This window comes from Macadamia integrifolia, chromosome 9, assembly GCF_013358625.1.
Source record: "Macadamia integrifolia cultivar HAES 741 chromosome 9, SCU_Mint_v3, whole genome shotgun sequence".
NCBI lineage: Eukaryota > Viridiplantae > Streptophyta > Magnoliopsida > Proteales > Proteaceae > Macadamia > Macadamia integrifolia.
The window spans coordinates 5,714,135-5,741,298 of NC_056565.1; the positions used below are offsets into that span (position 1 = coordinate 5,714,135).

At 39.1% G+C, this 27,164-nt stretch overlaps 1 protein-coding gene across 9 annotated transcripts in view; it reads right to left on the reverse strand.

Moving 5' to 3' along the window:
* Positions 1 to 22,482, reverse strand: part of LOC122089223 (26S proteasome non-ATPase regulatory subunit 7 homolog A-like) — a 37,009-nt gene extending 14,527 nt beyond the window's left edge. For 8 of the 9 annotated variants that reach the window (XR_006143268.1, XR_006143269.1, XR_006143267.1 and 5 more), the window contains exons 1-3: positions 22,043 to 22,482; positions 19,748 to 19,840; positions 19,563 to 19,639 (exon numbers count right to left, since the gene is read on the reverse strand). Coding sequence is in view for 1 of the 9 variants with exons in the window: in XM_042658781.1 (XP_042514715.1) it covers positions 19,590 to 19,639; positions 19,748 to 19,840; positions 20,106 to 20,199 (237 nt within the window). In the remaining 8 variants the exon portion in view is untranslated. Of the gene's footprint in view, positions 1 to 18,910; positions 19,640 to 19,747; positions 19,841 to 20,105; positions 20,638 to 22,042 lie in introns of those variants that run through there. The other variant, XM_042658781.1, reaches the window with a different exon arrangement.
* Between the last annotated feature and the right edge of the window lie 4,682 nt (positions 22,483 to 27,164).

A 27,164-nucleotide genomic window follows, 5' to 3' on the forward strand; every position in this document is an offset into this window, starting at 1 on the left:
GAAGGAACAGAGGAGGTGGTAGGGCAGGGAGGTTTTGGGATTTTTTTTTTCTCAGTATCGGTGGAAGCCGACACAGAGAATGGGAAGGGAAGGAGAAGGATGGGGAAGGAATAGGATCCTTCGGCTCTGATACCAAGTTGATGGAGAACCCTTAGGGAAGAGAGGGGAAATCAGAGTAGAGGGGGAAAAAAAAAGAGAATCACACTCAACACATTCATTCAATAGTCAAAATCACTCTCTAAATCTTTAATCGATTACAGCCAATATATAGGAAGGAACATGAAATTAGAAACTTAACGGAAATGGAAACTAGCCTAAACTAAGAAACAACTATAAAAAGGAAACCAAAGCAAAGAAGTAAATCCTACTCCTACGTTCAAGTATGGAAAATAAAAGCATGAAATAAAATACTAAGTAAACTACTAATTTTATTTCCAACCCTTGTTGGACCAAAACCCTGGGCTGGACCGGTTCTTCTTGGCTCTTGGCTTCCAAAGCCGGTCATACTGGTCCAACCAAGAAAGAGCAGCCGTATCTGCATCACTTGCGTACACTAGAATCTCTGTTGAAATGAAGGCTGACGAAGAGCTCCCCTCCTCTATTACAATCCAGGATGGTGATGACTTTACTTTTCAACAACAGGTTCTGTACGATTAGAAACCTCCCCATTGCCACGGCTGCAAGGTGTTTGGCCACAACATGAACACCTGCTCCCGAGAGACTGCCCTTTCTCAAGGAGATGTTCCTTGCTTGCTGACCTAGAGAAATCTGTCCGATTACGAGAACGATCCAGAATGTTTGAACCTGCTCCCCAACACTCTCTTCGTTTAATGGCTAGAGGTAGAGGAAGAAGAGGCAGAGCTCAGGAAAGAAATCCCTTTAGGGCTGCCGCTACAACTTCTGGCGAGCTTCCCTTAATCAACCCTTTGGTCCATGGCACAGCTTTGTCCATTGGTCTGAATCGTTTTGCCATTTTGGCTAATGACTCTGACTGCATAGCTGAACCAATACCGCCAAAAGCTCTCAACATCGAGGCGCGAGAAACCTCTTCTATTGGTACTACTTCGGAAAGTGACTCCAACTCCTTGGACACTTCCTCCTCTGAAGATCTAGCTCAATCTTCGGGCTCCGATTCCGATGAGGGTACCTCGGATTCTGACGACAACTCCTCTGGATCCTCAGCTTCCAAGAGTTCTCAGTCAACGTCACCTTCTCAGCCCTCCCCCCAAGGCGAGTTGCTTCTCCCCCCCTTTGTCGTCAAATAAAATGGCTGGTCCCCTTTAAGGACTGATGAGACTTGTTCTGAACCCCTCGTGAAATTGGACTCTATTCCTTCGGTAAGCCCTTTGTTTGGGCCCATTATTCTAGACCCCTCCTCCATATCCAAGCCCACTGTTCCCGTTGCCTTTGGGAGCCCAATTTCTTGCCCAGCCCTGCTAACAGCCTTAGCCCATTAGCCCATCTTCTGCCCAGACCCCTCTGCCTATTAAACCCATGCCTCCTGCCCAAGCCCATAACCAGTCTCAAGCTCCAATATCCCACGGTCCCAACTTAAACCCATCTTCCCCGGGTCTGGTTTCGATTCTTCAGAAGCAGACTCCGACCCTATTGGCCCCTCCTTCCTCGCCCAACAGCTCCATCCTTCCTGCAAAGGGAAAACAGAAAAAAATTGTCCAAGCGCCAAACCAGCACTAAGCCTGCTACCCTCCCTCCTATCCGTAGCCACACCTCCCCAACCCCTCGTTCTTATCAGAGGAGGAACAAGTCCCATCCATGACGGAAGTTCACCACCCATCTACGGAGCAGTCGTCGCCATCTCCAAATTGTTCCTAATGTCCCGCGGCCTTGTGCGGAACTCCAGGGGGCTTAATTCCCCTTCTACCATGCCGTAGTCAGATCTCTGATTAAAGAATTGAGGCCTTCCTTTTGCTGCCTGCTAGAAACCCATGTCAAGGAGTCTTCTTTGGCCAGAATTATAGCCTCTTTTGCCCCTAGTTGGCTCTTTCTCTCCAACCATTCTTCTCACCCCAATGGCCGCATTTGTTTCTTGTGGGATCAAGCAAAGCTGAATGTCTCCCTCCTTTCTTCTTCTTCCCAATTTATCCTTTCAGATATTTCTTGCAGTACCTCCTTCCTCACTACAATCTATGCCTCTAATAGGGTGGCTGAGAGAGAATGTCTTTGGAATGATATTAGGCTACTGGCAAACCAGACTGGCTCTCGGCCTTGGGGAATTTGTTGTGACTTTAATGTAGTCAAGTACTCTCATGAGAAACAAGGAGGGGGGGCCCTTGACATTGCTAGTGTTGAGGCTCTCAATGCATGTATTGAAGACACCTCTGTTGATGAAATGGTCTGGCAATAAATTCACCTGGAATAATAAAAGATTGGGGCAGTCTCGCATTGCTTGTAAGCTTGACAGAATCCTTGTGAATGAAGCTTGGCTTACTTCCTTTCCTGCATCCCATGCACCCTATGAGACTCTTGGTAATTTTGACCATTGCCCAATCTTCTTTACCATCCATCCCAACACCTCCTTTGGCCCTAAACCCTTCAAATTTTTTGACATGTGGACTTCACCCGGATTATCCCCCCATTGTTAAGGAGGCATGGTTGAAGCATGTCAATGCCCTTTCCACCCCCCTCTTAGCCTTGGCCAGAAAATTGAAAATTGTCAAGATCGCCCTCAAAGCTTGGAACTCTTAACTCCTTCGGGGATAATTCTTCTCAGGTTCTTGTATACAGGATCAAGCTCTCATCCATTCAGGTCCAGTTGCAATTGGATCCCCGCAATCATTCCCTGGCTGAGGAAGAGAAATCCGAGGCTAATATCCTATCCTCTCTCTTGGCTCAAGAAGAGAGTTTCCTTAAGCACAAATCCAGAATTAATTGGTTGGAGCTTGGTGATTCAAACTCAACCTATTTCCACAGATCTGTGAAAGGGAGGAACAATTTCAATACCATCCTCATGCGAACAATTCTAATGGAACCCAAGTTTGCAAAGTTGATGAGATTAAGTAGGCGGCTACCTATTTCATGAGCTTGTTTAATCCTGCTCCATCTCCTGCAGCTCAAATTCCTATGGGTCTTTTGAATAAGTTCATCCCTGACTCCATGTCTGGAATGCTTATGGCTATCCCCACTGATGATGAGATTTCAATTGTCATCCTCTCCCACAAAGCAAGCAAAGCCCCTGGCCCAGATGGCTTCAGTATGGGATTTTTTACTTCCTCTTGGGACCTAATCAAAGAGGACTTGATCAATGTTGTTAAGAGTTTCTTCTTCAACCCGAGCCAGGTTAAGGGAATTAGTCACACTTTCCTCTGTCTTATCCCTAAAAAGGAGGATGCGGATTCAATGACCGACTTTAGGCCTATCTCCTTGTGTAATCTCCTTTATAAATTCATTGCCAAGATCCTTGCTAATAGAATCAAGCAAGTGGGTGACTCTTTGGTTAGCAACAACCAATCGGCCTTTATTCCAGGGTGGAGCATTGGGGATAATATTATTCTTTGTCACAAAATGGTGAGAGGTTTTGAAAGAAAGGCTCACTCTCCATCTGCCCTTATGAAAACTGACATACATAATAAGGCCTTCGACTCTCTCAGATGGGACTACATCATTTCGATCTTATCCAATATGAGATTTCCTCCAATTTTCTTTAATTGGATACATCACTGTATTTCCTCCCCGTGCTTTTCTGTGTTGGTAAATCGTAGTCCGGCTGGGTACTTCTCCTCAGTGGGAATCAGACGGGGATGCCCCCTTTCCCCTTACCTCTTTTGTTTAGCCATGGAAGTGCTATCCAGAAGCTTACAGCTGGCCACGGACCAGGGCGTCATCTTTACCATCCCCAAATGTAAGCCTTCAAAGCTTACCCACCTTGCTTTTGCAAATGATCTGATGATCTTCTCCAAAGTCGATTCTTCCTCTCTTCAGAGTATCATGGGCTGTTTAAACCATTTTGCTGCTATGTCGAGGCTCCGCATCAATCCGGCCAAGTCTCTCAAATTCTTAGCAGGGATCTCAGATTCGGCCAAAGATTCCTACCAAAGTGAGTTAGGCTTTTTCTTTCGTTTCTTTATTTTATTTGTTTTGCTCGAGGACGAGCAAAAGTCAAGTATAGGGGAATTTGATGTGCACAATAATGTGTGAAATCTTAGAGATATAAGTGTACATTTTGCTCCACTTTGGATAGTGTTACTTCTATTTTTCTTTTCTTTTTTTGCAGTCTTCGAGTCTACAAGAGAGTGCTTAAAATGAACCAAGAATCGGTCCAAGCTTGAACTAACTTGTCCAAAGGCAGCTCATACATTGAACCAAAGTCAGTAGGGGGTGGAACCCACTCATTGGTACCACATTCTCTCCTACAAAATCCTGAAGATTATTCTCTCCTTGCTACCGCACAAGATCTTGAAGATGCTATACAGAGATTCTTTTCTGATTTAGTCAAGATTGCAAGATATTAGTTCATATTGCAGTGAAAAAATAAAATCTATTAATTTTGGAAACAGTTTCTCTTTTTCCTAACACAATATCTTAGAGAATGAGGATTTTTACCAAGATTGAATTTTATTTTATTTTCTTTCTTTTCTTAAAGAAGACTTGTAGAAGGAAGGAGGCAAGACCAAAGCCCTGTAAAAGCCCATTCCCCCCCTCTTGGGAGGATTATTCCCCTTAGTTTATTTTCTTTTTTTTTTTTTTTTTACCTAGTTTATGCTTAATTCTCTTCTCTCTCACCTTATGTTTCTTCAAGCTATATTCAAGTGATTAATGATAATGCAATTCAGTTTTTAATTATAAGTCTGTTTAATTTTTAGTTTACTTAGTTAATTTAATTAGTGCAATCCATAGTTCTAGCTTTCAAACTTTCTAGTTATAAGAAAGAATTGGTTCAAGTGACAAGAATCAAGAGTTTTCAAGTTCAAGAGAGCAAGTTCTTCATCAATAATTATGTTCCAATACCATCACTCCAAGTCAATCAAGTTTCAATTCAGCTTACACATAATCAAGGTATGACAATGTTTATTAATAAAATTAAGATTTTTATTTAAATACTAGTGGAATTAGGATTTTTATGCTTTTTTTTTTTTTCCTTCTAGATTAAATTTTGAATTACTATCTACTTAGTGTGTGTATGTGCGTGACCTCAATTTGTAGGTGCTAAAACTGAAGAGGTGTGTTTGGCTATGCCTCCCTCAGAATTTTGGCCTATTGTTTGAGGATCTTTAATTGGTAAGAGCTCAAATTGACGATGATGTGTACCATATCACCTCTCTCCGATATTAAGCCTACTCATTAAAGACTGATATTTTATTCATGAATATTATTTTTTTTCTTCGTGTTCTTATTTACATATGTGCTCTAATTGAAGGTGATGCCTATTCCTCTTAGAAATTTGGCCGATGTATTAAGAATTTTTCTTTACTTACTTGCTTTCTATTTCAGTTCTTTATTTATTAGTTTAGTTTTATTATTTGCAGATTCATTTTTTTAGTTCCTATTTTCAGCATTTATTTTACTTCTCTAATTAAAGTAATTCGACGATAGAATTATTTAATTTAGATGTTGAATGTGTTGGTCGTTTTCTTTCATTTATATGCATGTTCTAGGACCATAATCTAAAATCAATCATCCTTTGTTCACTCTTGCCGTACTCAGAGTAAGTAAGATAGAGTGACTAATCTCCTTGTAATTGACTCGCTGGCTATAATATACCGTACGCTTGCAGTAACATATTTTTAAACTCAAACAAGTTTCTCTCCCTCTCTCCCACTAATAACTATCCAAGTCTTCAAGTTTTTGAAGCTCTTGAGTGGGAGGCACAGTAAGATGTTGTTTGAGTTTAAAAATATGTTACCGCAAATGTACCGTATGTTGTAGCCAATGGATCGATCACAAGGAGATTAGTTACTTTATTTTACCTACTCTAAGTACGGCGAGAGTGAACAAGGGATGGTCGATTTTAGATTATGGTCCTAGAACATACATATAAAAGAAAAAAAACGACCTACACATTCAACATCTAAATTAAACAGTTCTAACGCCAGATTACTTTAATTAGAGAAGTAAAATAAATGCTGAAAATAACAACTAAAAAAAAAGAAGCTCCAAATAATAAAACTAAACTAACAAATAAAGAACTAAAATAGAAAGCAAGTAAGTAAAGAAAAATTCTCAATAAAAATCTTAATTCTACTAATAAACTTTGTCATACCTTAATTATGTGTAAGTTGAATTGAAACTTGATTGATTTGGAATGATGGTATTGGAACAGAATTATTGATGAAGAACTTGCTCTCTTAAACTTGAAAACTCTTGATTCTTGTCACTTGAACCAATTCTTTCCTACAACTAGAAAGTTTGAAAGATTGCACTAATTAAATTAACTAAACTATGAACTAAATTAACAAAGTAAACTAATAATTAAACAAACTAACAATCAAAAACTGAATTGCATTAACATTAATCACTTAATTAAAAGCTTGAACAAACATAAGCAGAGAGAGAAAAGAACTAAGCATAAACAAAGCAAAAAAGAAAAAAAAAAAAAGAAAATAAACTAAGGGGAATAATCCTCCTAGGAGGGGAGGGGCAGAAGGGACTTTTATAGGGCTTTGTCTTGCCTTCTTCCTTCTACAAGTCTTCATTAACAAAAGAAAGAAAATAAAATAAAATTCAATATTGGTAAAAATCCTCATTCTCTAAGATATTGTGTGAGAAAATAGAGAAATTGTTTTCAAAATTAACAGAATCTATTCTTTCCCTGCAATATTAACCAATATCTTGCAATCTTGACTAAATTAGAAAGGAATCTCTGTATAGCATCTTCAAGATCATGTGAGGTGGCAAGGAAAGAGAATAATTTTCAAGATTTTGTGGGAGAGAGGATGTGGTACCAATGAGTGGGTTCCACCCTTACTGACATTGGTTCAATGTATGGGCTACCTTTGGACAAGCTAGTTCAAGCTTAGACCGGTTATTGGTTCACTTTAAGCACTTTCTCTTGTAGACTTGGAAACTGCAAAAAAAAAAAAAAAAAACTGAAGTAGTGCTATCCAAAGTGGGGCAAATATACACTTATATCCCTAAGACTTCACATATTATTGTGCTCATCAATAGTTATTAGTGGGAGAGAAAATCGGGAGAAGTAATGCTAGGTTGTGCAATAGAGATCGAGAGAAGAGAGGGATTCAAGAAAGTGGGCGGGGTAGAGGAGAGAGAAAATCGAGGTTGGGATAGTAATTTGTGAGGAAAAAATGGGAGAATTTTTGCTGTCATGCGAGAGAGATCAAGGGAGAGAAAATTGGGTGCCGGGATAGTTATTAGTAGGGGACAAACTCGAGAGAATTTTTACTAAGTCGTGCGAGAGGGAGAGAAAATCTGGGGCTAGGATAGTTATCAATGGGAGAGAATCGGGAGAAGTCATTCTAGGGCATGCGAGAGAAATCGAGAGGAGAGATTCAAAAATGGGGTTGGGGCAACGAAGAAGAGAGATCAGGGGTTGGGAAAGTTATTAGTGGGAGAGAAAATAAGAGAATTTTTGCTAGTTCGTGCGAGAGAGTTTGAGGGAGAGAAAATCAAGTGCTAGGATAATTATTAATGGGAGAGGAAATCGGGAGAATTTTTGCTAGGTCGTGCGAGAGGGAGAAAATTGAGGGCTGGGATAGTTATTAGTGGGATAGAAAATTGGGAGAAGTCATACTACATCGTGCGATCATCCACAATCTGCTGGTCATGCGATCGAAACATCCTCCCGACATTCTCAAGGTAAGTCAGCAAAGTTCTCAACCCCAGGACCTTGCACATACAAGAGCCTCATGCTCCTAGTACACACTTTTTATTTCATCCAGAGCTAGGATAGTTATTAGTGAGAGAGAAAATCGATTGAAGTCAAGTTAGGTCGTGCGAGAAAGATCGAGGGAGAGACAATCAAGTGCTAGGGCAGTTATTAGTGGGAGAGATATCATGAGAATTTTTTTTAAGGCACATGAAAGGGAGAGAAAATCGTGTGTTGAGACATTTTTTAGAGGGAGAGAAAATCGAGAGAAGTCATACCAGGTCGTACGAGAGAGATAGGGAGAAGAGAGACATTTGAGGAAGTAGTCAGAGGTAGAGAAGGAGAGAGGAAATTTGGCGCTAGGATAGTAATTAGTGGGAGAGATTTTTCCTAGGTCATGTGAGAGGGAGAGAAAATCGGGAGCTAGAATAGTTATTAATGAGAGAAAATTGAGAGAAGTAATGCTAGGTCGTGCGAGAGAGACCAAGAGAAGAGACATTCGAGAGGGGGTTAGGGGTAGAGAAGGAGAGAGAAAATTGGGGGCTGTAATAGATATTAATTGGAGAGAAAATGGGAGAATTTCGCTAGGTTGTGCAAGAGAGATCGAGGGAGAGACTCCGTTGCTAGGATAATTATTAATGGGAGAGAAAATCAAGAAAAATCATGCTAGGTCGTGCGAGAGTGACTGAGAGAAGAGTGAGATTCGAGAAAGGAGACAGTGTAGAAAAAGAGAGAGAAAATCGAGGTTGGGATGGTTATTAGTGGGAAAGAAAATCAAGAGAATTTTTGCTAGGCTATGTGAGAGATTGATTGAGAGAAAATTGGGGGGTGGGATAGTTATTAATGGGGAACAAACTCGGGAGAATTTTTGCTAGTTTGTGCAAGAGAAAAAATCAGGGGCTGGGATAGATATTAGTGGGATAGAAAATCGGGAGAAGTCAAGCTAGGTAATGCGAGAGAAATCAAGAGAAGAGAGAGATTCAAAATGGGGTTGGGGGCATCAAAGGAGAGAGAAATCAAGGGCTGCGATAGTTATTAGTGAGAAAATCAAAAGAATTTTTGTTAAGTCATGTTAGAGAGGTTGAGGGAGAGAAAACCGAGTGCTCGCATAGTTATTTAGTGGGAGAGAAAATCGGGAGAATATTTGCTAGGTCGTGCCAGAGGGGGAGAAAATTGGGGTTAGGATAGTTATTAGTGGGATAGAAAAAATCGAGAGAAGTCATGCTACATTGTGAGATTGTCCATGACCTGATGGTCAGGCGATCGAAACAGCCTCCCAAAATTCTCGGGGTAAGCCAACGTAATTCTCAACCCCCCCCACCTTACACATACGGGAGCCTAATGCTGCGAGTACGCACTTTTTATTTCATCCACAACTAGGATAGTTATTAGTGGGAGAGAAAATCAATTGAAATCATGGTAAGTAATGCGAGAGAGATTGAAAAAAGGGGTTGGGGTAGAGAAGGAAAGAGAAAAGTAGGGCTAGGATAGTTATTAATGGAAGAGAAAATAGAGATCTTTTGCCAGGTCGTGTGAGAGAGATCGAGAGAGAGAAAACTGGGTGTTGGGATAGTTATTAATCGGAAGAAAATCAGAAGAATTGAAGATAAAATCGGGGGTTGGGATATTTATCAATGGTCGAGAAAATTGAGAGAAGTCGTGCTAGGTAGTGCGAGAGATTCGAGAAAGGGGGTAGTGAAGGAGAGAAAATCAAGTGACGGGATCGTTATTTGTGGGAGAAAATCAGGGAAATTTTTACTAGATCATGAGAGATTAAGGGAGAGAAAATCGGGCGCTGCGATATATTAGTTGGAGAGAAAATCGAGAGAATATTTGCTAGGTTGTACGAGAGGGACAGAATTGGCTGTTGGGATAGTTATCATAGGGAGAGAAAATCGAGAGAAGTAATGATAGGTCGTACAAGAGAGATCAGGAGAAGAGTGACATTTGAGAAAGGGGTCGAGGATAAAGGAGAGAGAAAATCAGGTGCTACGATAGTAATTAGTGGGAGAGAAAATCGGGATTTTGCTAGGTAACGTGAGAGGGAGAGAAATCGGGGGGCTGGGATAGTTATTAATAGGAGAGAAAATCAAGAGAAGTCATGCTAGGTCGTGCGAGAGAGATCGAGAGAAAAGAGAGAGAGGGGGTTGGGGATAGTAAATAACGAAAGAAAAATCGAAAGAATTTTTGCTAGGTCTAGTGAAGGAGAGAAAATCGGGGGATAGGATAGTTATTAGTGGAAGAAAATTAGGAGAAGTCATGCTAGGTCATGTGAGAGATCGAGAGGAGAGATATTCAAGAAAGGGGTCGGGGTTAAAGAAGGAGAGGTAAAATGGACATTAGGATAGCTATCGATGGGAGAGAAAATCGGGAGAATTTTTCCTAGGTCATGCAAGAGAGATCAAGGTAGAGAAAATTTGGTGCTGGGATAGTTATTAATGGGGGACAAACTCGGAGAATTTTTGCTAAGTCGTGCAAGAAGGAGAGAAAATCATAGGCTGGGATAGTTATTAGTGGAGAGAAAATCAGGAGAAGTAATGCTAGGTAATACAAGAGAAATCAAGAAACGAGAGATTCAAGAAAAGGGTTGGGGGTAGAGAAGGAGAGACAAATTGGGGAATGTTATTAGTGGGAGAGAAAATCATGAGAATTTTTGCTAGGTCGTGGGAGAGAGATTGAGAAAGGGAAATCGAGGGTTGGGATAGTTTTATTAGTGGGAGAGAAAATCGGGACACTTTTTGCTAGGTCGTGCGAGGAGAGAAAATCAAAGGTTCGGATAATTATTAGTGGGATAGAAAATCAGGAAAACTCATGCTACATTGTGTGATCATCCACGGCCAGTTAGTCAAGCGATCAAAACAGCCTCTCGACTATCTCGGGGTAAGAATGCGAAATTTTCACCCCCCCCAAACCTTACACATGCAGGAGCCTTGAAAACGGGGAATGCCTTTTTATTTCGTCCATGTCTAAAATAGTTATTAGTGGGAAGAAAATCAGAAGTCATGTTAGGTTATATGAGAGAAGAGAGATTCGAGAAAGGGGTTAGGGGTAGAGGATAGAAAATCGGGGGTTGTGATAGTTATTAGTGGAAAAGAAAATTGAGAGAATTTTCGCCAAGTCGTGCGAGAGAGATCGAGGGAGAGAATCGGGGCCTGGGAGAGTTATTAATGGGAGAGAAATTTTTTCTGTCGTGCGAAAGAGGGAGAGAAAATCGAGGGTTGGGACAGCTATTAGTGGGAGAGAAAATCAAAAGAAGTCATGCTAGGTGTACGAGAGAGATCGAGAGAAGAGAGACATTCAAGAAAGAGGTTGGGGCAGAGAATGAGGGAGAAAATCGATTGTTGGGATAGTTATTAGTGGGAGAGAAAATCAGTAGAAGTCATGTTATGTCGTGCAAGAGAGATCAAGAGGAGAGATTCGAGAAAGGGGTTAGGGGCCTGGGATAGTTGTTAGTGGTAGTGAATATCGGGAGAATTTTTGTTAGGTAATGTGAGGAGAGAAAATTGGGGGCTGGGATAGTTATTAGTGGGTGAGAAAATCAGTAAAAGTTATGTTATGTCGTGCGAGAGAGATCGAGAGAAGAGAGATTCCAGAAAGGGGTTAGGGGGCTGGAATAGTTATTAGTGGTAAAGAATATCGGGAGAATTTTTGTTAGGTAATGTGAGGAGAGAAAATTTGGGGCTGGGATAGTTATTAGTGGGTGAGAAAATCAGTAAAAGTCATGTTATGTCGTGCGAGAGAGAGAGGAGAGAAGAGAGATTCGAGAAAGGGGTTAGGGGGCAGGGATAGTTATTAGTGGTAAAGAATATCGGGAGAATTTTTGTTAGGTAATGCGAGGAGAGAAAATTAGGGGCTGGGATAGTTATTAGTGGGTGAGAAAATCTGTAAAAGTCATGTTATGTCGTGCGAGAGAGATCGAGAGGAGAAATTCGAGAAAGGGGTTAGGGGGCTAGGATAGTTATTAATGGCAAAGAATATCAGGAGAATTTTTGTTAGGCAATGCGAGGAGAGAAAATCGGGGGCTAGGATAATTATTAGTGGAAGAGAAAATCAGGAGAAGTCATGTTATGTCGTGCAAGAGAGATCAAGAGAAGAGAGAGATTCGATAAAAGGGTTGGGGGATGGGATAGTTATCAATGGTAGAGAAAATCGGGAGAATTTTTGTTAGGTCATGCGAGAGGGAAAAAAATCAGTGGCTAGGATAGTTATTAGTGGGAGTGAAAATCGGGAGAAGTAATGCTAGGTCGCACGAGGGAGACCAAGAAGAGATTCGAGAAAGGGGTTGGGGGTAGAGAAGGAGAAAATGATAGAAATATGGGTTTAGGATAATTATTAATGGGAGAGAAAATCGAGAGAATTTTTATAAGGTCATGCGAGGAGGAGAGAAAATCGGGAGAAGTCATGCTAAATCATGCTATTGCTTTTTTTTCCTTAGTTTTTGTTTGTTTTTCTTTTTATTTTTTAGCTTGCTAAGGATGAAGTCTTACTTTGGCTTTTGGCTAATGATCATACCATTCGGTTGCTTAATATGTGAAAGTAATAATTTTCATTATGGTACCCATCTTGAACACATAAAAACTCTGTTGAGAAAAAAGAAACAAGTATGTGTCTTAAGGTGGGACTCTCTTTTGAAAAATAAGAAACCCTTGTTTTACAGTGTTGGACCATATGTAAGTCTGTGGGTTCCTTGTACTCTTGATTTGGGGTTGAGACATTTTTTTTTTTAGATTGGCATGAGTTGACAAATACACAATTTTAAATGAAGTGTGGAAAGTGATATAAGAGTTGATTTCCTTAGAATTAGATAGGACATTGCACCTCAGGAAGCAGGATGTCTTGATCGAAACTCTTAGGGAAGAAATTTATTAAAGAACTCTGGCATCCCTGTCTATGGGGGCATATGCAAAAAGCAAAACTACATAGTAACTTGGGTGTTTGGTGTTTGCTCCACCATGTCATTCAGGCCAACAGTAGTGCGGTAGGATAGAGTTTATTATAAAAAATTAAAAAAATAAATAAAAAAGGAGAAAGAAAACCACACAGCAGGAAAGTATATGCAAATGTCATCAATGCCTTGGTAACATGTTTGGTCAAAAACACGCCAACGCCTTAGTCTTGGGTTCCCTCTTACTTCACAAGTGGTTTTACCTTAAAATAAGGATGTTTTGAAAGAGACAACGTGAGTTCCGAGTTAAGAAATATGCTCGTACCTGAAATTGATTGTAAGAGAAATTATCTTTGCTCCAGATCAGTATGGCCCTTACTTTTAGCCAAGGTTGGGATTTGTTTTTCCTGAATTTTAGGTGTATATTCAATGCAAACACCCACGACACACAACTCGTCCTCTAGGGGTGACCTAATGGTTTAAAGGTTTGCTGCACATGCTAAGTGCGACCGTGATTCCTACTAAAAGGAGTTAGGTTTTTTTTATTTACTTTTTATGCTTTTTCTTATTGTTTTGCTCGAGGACTAGCAAAGTCTAAGTAGGGGAGAATTCTGATAAACACATTTATGTGTGAAATCTTAGGTAGTAAAGCATGCATTTTACATATTTAGATATTTAGAATGGAGCTACATTGGGTTTTATTCTCTTTTTGCAGGTTCTGTGTTTTCAAGGCCTTAGGGAGTATTGGGCATCGTATCTCCAATTTTACACGTAAATAGGTCCCGTTTATTTTCATGGTTGCGAAGATGATGAAATTCTGAGCAAGATGGACATGTTGCATTAAAAGTACACATTCGTTCAGACACCCGTAGACGCATTTATTCTTTTCGGGCCAAAAAAAGAATAATAGACCAGAACTGAACCGAAATGCAAAACCAGCCCGTATGCAATTGTTCCAAGGGGTATAAGGAATATTCCAAGATGCCACCAAGGATGGAGGAACCAATATGGGGGCGTTGCATTCTCTCTCCTCCCCCTTGTGCGATTTACTCTCTCCTATCTTTTAGAAGATTTTGTTGAAAATTCTTTCCACTCAAAGACAAAGGGCACGGAAGGAATTTCCACATAAATTAGAATATTGTCTAAATCTTTCAATCAAAGAATAGAAAATCGTCCAAGGTTGTGCACAAGTTTCAAAAGAGAAAAAAATAGGAAATAAAGAGAAAAATAGGAAAAAAATGAATGAAAAATTTGTAAGAGATTTTCTCTCCTTTTTCTCTCCTCCACCTCATCACCCAAATCGTCCAAGCTCCTTTTCTCCCCTATTTTCTCTCCCTTTTTCTCCTAATTCCTATTTTCCACCTCATCACACAAATTCGGCCAAGAGGTTGCGCACAAAAGAGAAGAAAAAAAAAATATAGGAAAAAAAGGCAAGAAATAAAAAATCCCCTCCTTCCTAGTTTATCTCTACCTCCCCATTCCCTATATAAAAGAGTCGTCCAAGGGGAGGAGGGCGCACTTCATTCTCTAGTTCTCTTTTTCTAGTATTCTTCTAGGTTTTTAGTTGTGCTCTCTCTCTCTCTTTAGTTATTCTTCTTAGTTTTTTTTTATGCAAACACTTTTTTAATTGTTTTTTTTTATTATTATTAATGCAAGTCTTTTATTTTGATTATTTATTCAAGTAATTCAGTTGTAATTTTAATTTCTAGTTCTAGGCTTATTTCTAGGTGACAAGAACAAGCTGCGGAGCATCTCTTTCAAGTTAAGTTTTTCTCTTCTAGATTTGTTTTCTCCAGACCTAGCAATTTCAGATTTAGTTCATTCCAAATCTGGTTTTTTAGGGCTGGTAGTATTTCAAATCTCAACCAAGTTTTTAAGTTCAAGTATTGAAGTTCAAGTAGGTAGGCTTCTTCACAAGCTTTCTCACCCCCCTCTCATTCCCTCTTCTTGCTACACATCGTTCTTAAATTAAGTTTTAAATTTTCAGTTTTACATTATTGCTTTCCCTTTCCTCTAAGGTTCATGGCTAAATTATGCGTTGGTTTTGCCTCTCATTAGCCATAGAACCATCATTTTATTGCCTTTACTTTCAGTCATTTACTTTGCCTCCCTTCCCCTAAAGCTAAGTAGAGTGGTAGCCCTTGTAAGAGTAACTCAAGAGTCAAGTACGGAAGCTCATATTATTTAGGGTGCATCCCTCAGGCTAAGTAGAGGAACCTGCTTGTGTGCCCGTCTCTGACTTTGTCCACTTTATTTGCACTTTTATTCACTTTTCAGCACTTTTTATTTTAACACTTTTACTTTCAGTTATTTGATTTTTAATTACGTGGTTTGAGTATTAAAATTCCTAGATGACGAATGGTTAGGTTTTAATTTCAATTTCCCTAGTTGTGTTGGTTAGGACGTTTTTAGATGCATTTATGTTAGGACGGTAGTAGAAGTAGATCATCATAATCAATCGTTACACTTTCGCATTACTAAAAGAAGCTAAAAATAAAGTGGCTGCTCTCCTTGTGTTCGACCCGTGAGCTACATTGATCCGTACACTTGCGGTTACTTTTAAAATTCAAACAAGTTTTTGAACTCATCCCATGTGGTAATGGATGGGTAACCCATACAACCACTTCTTAGCTTGGTCTTTCAATAAAGTGACTGCTCTCCTTGTACTCGACCCATTAGCTACACTGATCCATACGCTTGCGGTTACTTTTAAAATTCAAACAAGTTTTTGGCCCTTGTGGACTCTTTTGAATTGAATTCAACTAATTTAGAACTGGTTGATGATTCATTTCACATTCCTGAGATTTGGTTCAGGCTGACTAGGCATCTTCTCGTTGTCCCTTTCATGCAAAACATTAGCAAGTTGGGAGATTTGCTTCTCCATGTTATGTATACTACCAGTCCTAAAAACCAGATCTAGAATGAACCAAATCTGAAATTGCTAGGCTTGGAGAAAACAAATCTAAAAGAGAAAAACTTAACTTGAAAGAGATGCTCCACAGCTTGTTCTTGTCACCTAGAACTAAGCCTAGAACTAGAAATTAAAATTACAACTGAATAACTTGAACAAATAATAAAAGGCTTGCATTAATCAAAATAAAAGATTTGCATTAATAAAAAAAAAACAATTACAAAAGTGTTTGCATAAAAAAAAAAATAAGAATAACCAAAGAGAGGGAGAGAGAGCACAACTAAAAAAACAGAACTAGAGAATGAAATGCGCCCTCCTCCCCTTGGTCAACTCTCTTATATAGAGAATGGAGAGGTAGAAATAAAATAGGAAGGAGAGGATTTTTTATTTCTTGCCTTTTTTTCCTATATTTTTTTTTTTCTTCTCTTTTGTGCGCAACCGCTTGGCCGAATTTGTGTGATGAGGTGGAAAATAGGAATTAGGAGAAAAAATGAGAGAAAATAGGGGAGAAAAGGAGCTTAGACGATTTGGGTGATGAGGTGGAAGAGAGAGAAAAGATAAAAGATAAAAGAGAAAAAGGAGAGAAAATCTCCTACGAATTTTTCATTCCTTTTTTTCCCTATTTTTTCTCTTTATTTCCTATTTTTTCTCTTTTCAAACTTGCGCACAACCTTAGATGATTTTCTATTCTTTACTTGAAAGATTTGAACAATATTCTAATTAATGTGAAAATTCTGTTTGTGCCCCTTGTCTTTGAGTGGAAAGAATCTTCAACAAAATCTCCTAAAAGATAGGAGAGTGTAAATCGCAAGCGGGGAGGAGAGAGAATGCAACGCTCCATGTGGGTCCCTCCATCCTTGTTGGCATCTTGGAATATTCCTTATACCCCCTGGAACAACTGCATATAGGCTAGTTCTACATCTCGGTTCAGTTCTGGTTCATTATTATTTTTCTGGCCCGAAAAGAATAATCGCGTGTATAGGTATCTAAACGAATGTATACTTTTAATGCAACACGTCCATCTTGCTATAATTTTGTCCTTTTCGCAACCATGAAAAGAAACAAGACTTCTTTATCTGTAAAATTGGAGATACGGCACCTGATACTCCCTAGGGCCTTGAAAACACAATACCTGTAGAAAGAGTAAAACCCAAAGTAGCTCCATTCTAAATACGTAAAATGCATGTTTTCCTACCTAAGATTTCACACATAAATGTGCTCATCAACTATCATCCACGACCTGGTAGGCAAGCGATCAAAACAGCCTCTCGACATTCTCGAGGTAAGGCTGTGTAGTTCTCACCCCCGAACCTTCCACATGCAGGAGCCTCGTGCAGTAGGTATGCCCATTTTATTTCATCCACAGCCTGACCGACAAACAAAGGAAGTGATACATAGCTTGGGTAATCTGTTGAGATGTTTGGTTCGAGACTATCAACATTGTTGAACTTTAATATCATAGTTCAATGAACCAAACAATAGGCCGTACTGCTTTCGAGGTATTGCTTGGAGTTCAAACAAAGTGACCAATTGGTCTTATTACACAATCACCCCCAAGCTTGAGTTAGCATTTAGACCCACGAGCTCTTGCGCCATACCACTGAGGTGCATGCCGACATTGGACGACGCATCACTTTTAACAACGATGTGTATAAAGCTTCAACCAATCGTCATCGACGTTATGTGGAGTACAAATCAGGAGACATGATCATGACTACTGTCAACCATGAGAGGTTCCAAAAAGGATCCAAACTCCACCCAAGGAAGATGGGTGCAAAAACAAGTAGAACCTAATTCTTACATGCTTGAGTTGCCAGATGATACGACCATAAGCAATGTTCAACATGGCTGATCTTTAGCTTGATATTGGGCATCATTCGGATGACGGAGAATCTGAACAAATGCTGTGATTGCTCAAATTCAAGCCACATTGTTGATGTTTTTTAAGAGGTGTTGGTTGACACTAACAAGAATACACATCGTGGCACAAGTTACCATGCATTTCTTGTCAAACAGATGCGCCTCCCACAACACAACAGTACTTTGATCCATGCTGATGTGTCATGTTGTGTTGTGACTACAAAAAACACCTTGTCGCAAAACTTTAGGCACATATCAGGTTCCAAAATTATTTTTCAACAAAATGGTGCAAGTACATGGGCTACCAAATAGCATTGACTAATAATAGCATTGTTTCTGAAGTCTGATCGAGATGTCAAGTTCATGAGCTACTTTTGGAAGACACGGGCTGAAAACGAATACAAAGTTGGGGTTTTCAACAACATTCCATCCATAGAATGATGGGCCAACAAAGGTTTTTAATCGAAGCTTTATTAATTTGTTGAGATGTTTGGTTCGAGAATACGAGAACTGAGGCCTTTCACCCTCCACATTGCTGAATTTACTCATAAAAGTTCAGTGAATGGGACTACAGGTCGTACTGCTTCTGTGATATTGCTTGGAGTTTAGACAAAGCGATCTATTGATCTTGTTCCATACCACCCTAAGCTAGAGTTCGCTTTGAGGCTAACGAGTACTAGCATAATATCATTTATGTGCATGCTGACGCTCGATGACTCATCGCTTTGAACAATGATGTATATAAAGCTTCATCAGATTGTCATCAATGTTGTGTGGCATTCAAACCAAGAGAAAAGGTCATTATTACTGTCAAACCTGAGAAGTTCCAAACAGGTTCCAAACTCTATCCTAGGAAGACAAGTCCCCAAAAGGTGCTGAAACGAGAAGGAGCCAACGCTTATGTGCTCAAGTTGCTAGAGATATATATGACCATAAGCAATGTTTTCAACATGGCTGATCTTCATCTTTATGTTGTGTATCATTCTGATGACACATATTATGAACAGATGTTGTGATTGCCCCAACTAAAACCACTCACCGTTGATGTTATTGAAGAGGTCTCGGATGACACCTAAAAGACTACACGTCCCTTTCCGATTGAGTTTCTTTGGTCTATTCTGATCTCAAAACTGAGATCGATAAAAAAGTTTGTTTTGATTCCTTATTCCTTGACCTAGTTCATGTTACCTATCATGTTTCAGCCTATTTTTCTTGATTTGATCAGTCCCTAGACTCCTATATTTACAGATCAGGTCCATAAACCCTAAAATTCTGAGATCAATTAGCCTGTTTTCTTTCCTAATCTCTGTCCATGATTGCTGATCTGTAATCTACTTACTGTGGTGCTTTGATTTTCTGTTCCCAGATATAGTATCCTGCATATTTGGGGCTAGGTTGATTATTCAACCCTAGTTCTACATTAATGCAGTATGCCTGGAATAAAGATGTATCATAACAAATGATCCTAAATTACTCTTTTTTTTCTTTTTTTTTGAGGGAGGGGGGGGGGGCAGGAGATGGGAGTGGATCATTCAAGATCCTTAACAGGAAAGTGTAGCTGGAGAAGGCAACACATTGTTCAACATCTCTCCAAGAGAGACAGCTTGAGTCCCTGACAAACTGAGACTTCTGCAACTTGTAAATAAAAAGGATAAGGAAGCCAGAAATCCAGCGCCTACTCAAAAAACACCAGAAAAGATAGATTTTAACACGACCAGAAGAGAAGTAAGGACATATTTCTAACATAACAAGAATATTCACTTTGGACAAAGATGGCTAGGTAGCAAGGTTCAAAGCTGAAATTGTGTTTGATATTACTGAAATATTTTGATTTTGGCAGAAAGTGAATCGGGGAGATCTCCAAAATTTCTAACTTTACTAGGCAGATAAGCCAAGAGTTCTATGCGTATGTTCAATAAAGTCCCACCAACCCACCAAAGCTTAACAGTGAAATAATGTAAAGATGACCAACTATAAACAGAGCACAGTCAAAAGAGTTTTAAGCAAAAATAAGTCACAGAAAGAAGGGGGGGTGAAGTAAGTCATTGATAATGAAAGGCCAACAAAAGATGTTAATACATTCATATTAATTATGTTCACTGAAAGCAAAGATTTTCTTTTCTTACTCATGGAATACTCCGAGAATATCCAAGTCATTTTCCCGCAGTTTTGGGCCTATACCAACCAACAACATGCTCCTTGTCTGAAAAACATATTCATGAATTTGGTTATACAATGAACAAGCCAGCAGATTCTCTCTATAAGATGGGATAAAGAGTTATCATACAGACAATGGATCAGACAAGGATACCATTTATTCTCTTGAACATAGAAAACATTGCTTCATGGTAGTTGTGGTCAAGAAACCAGATGCTTGGGTCCTTATCATCTTCTTCAAAGGGCACTGCAAATTTAAGATATAAACATTCAGAACAAATAATTATTAAACCTCATCATACAAAACTGTATCTTTGCAGAAGCAAAGGCCAATGAGAAGAAAGATGGAAGTAAATTTCAATTATTGTGCGGCAGTGCCTGCCACAACTTTTATTGACTGGATACAACCATCTCCGGTAGCATAACTTTGACATTCATCCGCGAGGAAAACATGCAACAACAACAACAACAGAGAAAAAAAAAAAAAACCATTCAGCATCAAATGACTTTACCAGGAAGGTATAAGTATCTAGAGAGGTATCTCCAAACAAGCAGCCTTACATGCATATCTACCTCATGGCCACTTAGTTGATCCACATCTTTCATGGACAAGTCACCCAAATTACCCGATGTTGCACAATTCAAAAGTAAATTTTGGTCAACATATGGACTGCTGATGATACGAAGAGAAAAGGCTCAATATAGTGTGGGCTGTATGGTTGAAGTCCAATCCAAATGATATCCTTTGTATAGAACTGTTAAAATTTCCATATCAACCCTCCTCCAATTTAAATACACGGGAATAAAAATCCACTAAATGGTGAAATATAGCGTTGAGATGGGACATGAAGACAATCCAATGGTTCTGTCTGGTATACCACAGTCGCCCACCAATGGTAGGAACAGAACGCTGGTCAAGAGATATCTCTCTATATATATGCTCGTGTAGGTAAACCACACCGTACACAAACAGAAGACAGTGCATACAGTATCGAACTAGAATAATTTGTGCATGACCGTCTGTTATACAAGTAATAGAATCATTTCAAAAAACATTGGGAAAAAAAAAAAAAGGCCATTCATTAGGATACACTAACAAATTTCAAAGACCATAAAAATGCCCCCAAAGCATAGGATCGCCACACCCAAAAAAAAATTATATATATATATATATATATATATTAAATGAGAACATATTGAAACAGTGATCACAATCTGCCACTCTATACAAAACCATGGAGATATGGAGCAAAATAAATACACCTTTTCAATTAACAAATAGGAAGTTTCTTATAAAATGACGTACTACCTAATAATATAGGTTATGCACGGTCAGTTTCTGATGGAAACAAGATAAATGCCATGATTAATAGCAACATAGTACCCCTTCACATAATGTAGCATGAGCTCCTTGAAATGGAAGCAAGTATGAGTTTCAAAACCCAAAAGAGTCTTCTGCCCCAAAAGTTTTTGTTGCAACACCTCGTGAAGTCTAGTCATTTTTACAGACAATATGAACTAAAGTAAGGCGATAAACAATTCTACAGGTAAATGGCCCAAGGAATACCAATTAAGAGCTAGGCTTTAACTTTCATCACCGAAATACACGATCCATGATTATGGTATAAACTCCACCTTATCCTATCCAAAAGCCTTCTGTTCTTTGGATGTTTTGATTATTTTCCATCTACTAAAATTATATCCAGCATCAGCAAAATTGTACAGAAAATAGTACAATTGAAGGTGAACAAATCTACTAAGAACTTTACCAACCATGCTTGCATCTTTCAGGGTTATCTCCAGGGGCCCATATGCTAAAGGGAATAAGGAAGTAACTATGCCGCATAACTTCCACTAACGCAGTTCTATCACTACAGCCATAAAATTTGTGGTTTGCAATGCTTCTTCTAAGGCCATTAGATTCACTGCCATACCAGCACAGCCATTTACCCAAAATTTTGGTTTGAACCCGTGCAGCCTATAATGGACATTATTGATTAGCAGGTCGCGTACTGTATTCCAGGTGTCATATTACGAGGTCTACCAGAAATTCCAAACTTCTTTAGGCATATTTTCAGTTAAAACCACAGCTATTTCACAACGTGGGTCAAAGTCGGTAGAGGGTAAATCCAAAAGGCCACCCTTCTAGTGTACTAGCCTAACAAAGAACCATGTAAGAGACCCATTCCCTTGGAAATATATCAGAACTCAGAAGAAAAGAAAAGAAAAAAAAAACTACATATTAAGGTTAAATGGCCAAAATTTGACTTGTAACACTATCTTTAAAGGTAGAAGACCAGCGTTAGCTTCCTAAAATACTAATGGAGTAAACCCTAATTTTCAATTTCAAGATGTCACGGTTCTTCTCCATCGCCGAGGCGAGGCAAAACGAATGCACTATTTTCTCTAGAGAACTGAACCTGCATAGAACGAGAGGGTGAACTATAACCTTCTCAATTGGCCTTGCCGAGATCTGCTGTGTCTTGATAACATCCATCAATGTGTTCTTCTTCCGCAGGCTCACTCTTTCCATCAACTCTCTCAAATCGGTATGACTGCAACAATTGGCCTTGCCGAGATCTGCTGTGTCTTGATAACATCCATCAATGTGTTCTTCTTCCGCAGGCTCACTCTTTCCATCAACTCTCTCAAATCGGTATGACTGCAACAATTGGCCTTGCCGAGATCTGCTGTGTCTTGATAACATCCATCAATGTGTTCTTCTTCCGCAGGCTCACTCTTTCCATCAACTCTCTCAAATCGGTATGACTGCAAAACTCAAAATAGTTTGCAGAGTTCTTTAAACTTTCGATCCCGGGAAGGACGAGAATTGAGAAACCGACAATGGCCGGAGCTTTCTCAGTTTTCCTTCTCTCTTTAAACTCTCAATTACGCTCTTCCCCGTCCCTAGATATTTATTTCCACGCTAAAAACGCGTTTTGTAAACGCGTTCAGCCGTTCCGAATGTTACCGTTTAATGGCAAAAAGATAACCTATTTGTTTTAAACACGTGCGCTTTTTTTTTTTATAGAGGCTAGATTTAAATTTCAAAATTTTAAGAAAAAAACCGTTCAAGAGATTTTTTTTTTTAATAACAAAAAAATAAATGGTGCTTCATGGTAATCTGAATCTACAACTAATCAACTCGAGCAGTGATGAGTTGAAGGCATTTTCATCACTAAATTATCAACCCCATTGGTTAATAAAACCAAAAGAAGCTTGTGACTTGCGACTTTTGAGTTTTAAACTTGGAATCACACTTCAAGTTATAATAGGAAATAAGCAAGGTTTAATGGAATTTTTCTTTTTTTTTTTTTTTTGGTAAAGTATGGAATTTTACCCAATGGACAAATCTCTACTGTCATCAGATTATGGTTTGAGGAATCGGATCAGATTGGTATCAGTTTTGATGGATCTTGATTCTTGATCGATATCATATCAATAGATTGATAGTGCAAAGGGTCAAATGATAAAAAAAATCAAAAAAATAAAAAAGTGAACTGAAATGTAAAATCAGGGCTATTTTCTGGCCAATGCCATATAAGTGGTTCTCAAACCTTGCATCAGATTTGAAATTGTCTAGATTAGCCACACACTACACATATTATTTTATGTAGGGGTGTTAGCTAGTCAATCGGTCGCTTACAATCAGGCTTATTTAATACCCAACAATGTAAGGCTATGCACATTTAATAATTTAGTTAATCATGTCTCATGGGTTAGTCATAGATAGATATGTTTATATTTTATCAGTTGACTATCGATCTATAATTGGGGTCAAGTTAATCAAGTTATAACTAGTTTTAAAACAGGCTAATTGGACTATAAACAAGTTGCAAACATGTCAAAAAAAAAAAAAAAAAAGAGTTGTTTAAGGCTTTAAGCTATATATGGCTAATCATTCTATACACTAATACGCCCGATTGATTATCGATGTCGATCAGTCCTTGCCAAACACCCATTAGACTACAATCAAGAACCATCGACACCTAGACAACAATCAATCTAGGCTCTAACATTGGACCATTTACAGTCGATCAGCCTGATTTTGATCTTTAACCAGTCAAGTCTTCAATCAAACCTATCAGGGTGGGCCAACTTTTTGACACCCTTAATTTGTGTCAAAATCACCTGCGGTCAGGCAGTGAGGTGCAGTGAGCATCCAACGGCTGGGGTGCATGGCCGAGTGCTCCCAGCCGTTGGATACTCACTATAACTCACCGCTCGCTACAGAGAATTTGGACTCCCTTAATTTGTTGAGTTATGTTAACAGATACCACAAAATATACAAATTTGGTGCATTAAAGATTCCATTTCTTGTTTCTCGATCCTAGTTGCCTATGTTGACAAGACTCGCACAGTTCCATTCTATACATTTGAAACGCTCACTCCATAATGAATTAGGCTGAACCAAGAACCATATAGAAATTATGCAGAGTCACTTTGTGAGGGAGACGGCCATTTTGATGGGTTTTGTGGATTTTTTCACAAGGAAAAAAAAGCAAGAACTCACTAGTACCTTTACTAGCAAGAGGAACGCATCCGAAAGGGTCTTTTCACTTTACATCCCCATGAGCTAGATCTAACACTACGCTGAAATCGTAGGACTCAAGCTCAAGCTCAAGCTCAAGCTCAAGCTCAAGCCCATTCTCAAGCTCATCTTGCTGGTCATTCTTTTGATGAGGCAAGGGGGTTTTCAAAATCAAAAAGATTTTTTCCTTTGGATAATAAGGCACTTGGGTGAGAAGGCCTTTATTCACTTGGTACCGGTTCTTCCTCCTATGGAAATCATCAAATAACATCTCATAATTTGTAGGAGTGTCAACCGATCAGGTTTAGTCAGGCCTCAACATTTTTTCCCCTTGCACCATAACTGCCTGAATAGGTAGTCGATCCATGGATACTTTTATAAAGGGTTGGTCGTTTCGAGTTTTGATCGGGCTAAATGGGTTTTTGAGGCATTTTATATATAAAAGTGCTATAAACCTACCGGACTGAGTAAATAGGCTCTAATTGAAGACTAGATTAGGCTCTTAATCAATCGAGTAGTACTTCCACACCGATTTTGAGTTTTCCCTGGACGGCACGTTTATCATAGGTTTGAGCTCTTAACCATGTTAGCAAATATAACCTACTCATATGAGAGAATCAAGGTAGCATTCACAAAACCAAATCGGGAGTTATACAATGGTGCACGCAAGCAATGGTTGAAAGCACCTTGCTGTTTTCATATGGATCGCAATCCTCCCCATAGAGGGTATCACCCATAAAGTGCACAGAGAGCGATGGAAAAGTGACACGTGGATTTTTAGGATCCAAGGGTCAAGAATAATCACACATCTTCACCCACTTCAAACCTCAAGCATCCTAACCCGAAGCCTTCAACTTCGATTACCGGACTCGGGAAATTAAAAATACCTCTTCTCCTCATACTGCACAACTTACGTCTCCCTTCTCATCAACTTCACGATCGAAAGCACCAAGGAATTGAAGAACCCTAAATCGCCTCCTCGAGTAGTTCCTCTGTGGAATCCATCCCCAAAGGCATGAAAACTTACCTCATGATGTGGTAACTATTGACCAGGTGGTGTTCTTTGCAAGGCTTGGTACTCCATGCAAGACCTTCAGAAAAGAGCAGATAAAAGGGGAATATTCCTAAAGCCATCCAAGATACGGGAATATTCTCAAAATCTTCCAAGGGATCAGAATATTCTGGAGAATCAGAGAGTCACCTCCCTTTGGGACCTGGACCACAGACGAACTCACAACAGATAACCTTAGATGAGCACCTATAAATACAAGAAAAGACAGGTAAACAGAGGAGGGGAAAAAATTACTTAAAATATCTATCTGGAAATTACCTACTGTCACTTTTCTGACTTAGGCATCAGAGGGTTTTTACCACCGGCATGACCCAGTGCTCTACTCATATTCTACTTACAAGTATATTGGGATATTTGGAGTGTCCATCCATGCTAGTCAGATTTCACCACATCACTATCCATCTGGCATTCGTGTTTCTACGCATTCATAGCCTCTGGTTTTAGAGGGTAAGAGCATCTTTTCACTGCCTTCCTGAACCAAGGGACGTGTTTAGACGAGGAAACATGGAAGAGCAGCACTCTTTCTCCTGTTTTTGTATGAAAATTATAACTAACTATTACAAAGACTATTTGAAGCTTATTCACACAAATCGATGGCTTAATAAATTTCCTTTTAAATGTTTTTAGAAAGGTAATGATGAAATAAGTCGGTGCAGAAAACTTGGATCAATAGTCATGGGCTTGTGCTCTCCTAGACCATCGATTGTTTGTCTCATTTGACATTATTTGTTGGTACTCTGATCTTTAAGCTTGCAACCATATTTTTTTTGTAATTTTAGTATCTGATGATCATAAATATTGTCATTTCACATGTATACTTTAACAATATTTATGATAATAAATATTGACATATTTTGATAATGACATAATGACATATGATTACAAGATATGATTCACATTGGTATAGCGAGACCAATGAGAAGTGTACAGAAACATCAATAGGGGTGAGATTTCCAACATTTATGAGGGGTGGGGCAGTCTTCTTGCCTTCATGTGTCTGGGCATAGAGGCCACGCTATCTTTCAGGCTTCTTTCTCTCTATAAAATATATATAAAGGGGGGGGGGGGAGAACACTTTCTGGTTGTGTGCTTTGCATCCAGATTTCAAACACAACTTCCCGTGAAATGGATACTCCACCCCTTTTCAAAATGAAAAACCCCCTTTTGTGGATACCCTTGTGCATACCCTCATTGGCCACCCTACTAGTATAGGGCCATGTGACCGTGTTGCATTCTCCTCCTTTCCCCCACCCCCCCCCACCCCCACAAGAAAAAAAAAAAAACATACATATGGGGTCACATGGCTGAATTCGACAATTAAATTTGATGTGGCTTACATAGAGGATTCAATATTTATTCAACAATAAGAGTACTCTACCGAAAAAGACACATAAAGAGTACATTCCTACTGCTTAAATTGGTTTAACATCCATCCAATCTATTGTTTCATTGGGGAAAATTTTTGGTGACCATGTTGAAATCGATACCAATACCTAACCGATCAGGATCAGTTACCCTTATCATTTCAGGGTTAAACACATTAAAAAAAAAAAAAAATACATTTTTTTTAAAAGTAAGGGGCAAAATGACCAACAGGCATCGATCTGATTTGAACCGCATTGGTATTAGATCGGTATAAAACTAAATCCATGGTCCATTGTGTATCCATTAATCTTTGGCTTGATACAAGAAAATTTTTAGTCACTAAGTTGAAACTTCATGGCTTCATCTACATTAAACATTGCGGATTGGTGAATTTTTTCTTATTTCCATTTTTCTTCAAAACTCATTATTGTTTATTTTCATCTATATATTCACTTAGAAAATGCCCAGCTATGAACCATACCGACAGTAGACAGTTTTTGGTGGTCTGCAATATTTATATATGTTAATATTGCTCAAACTGATAAGCCCATCTTCCCAGCTGTAGCAACGGTGAAAGGGCCCTCCAATCTTACGTCCCAATTT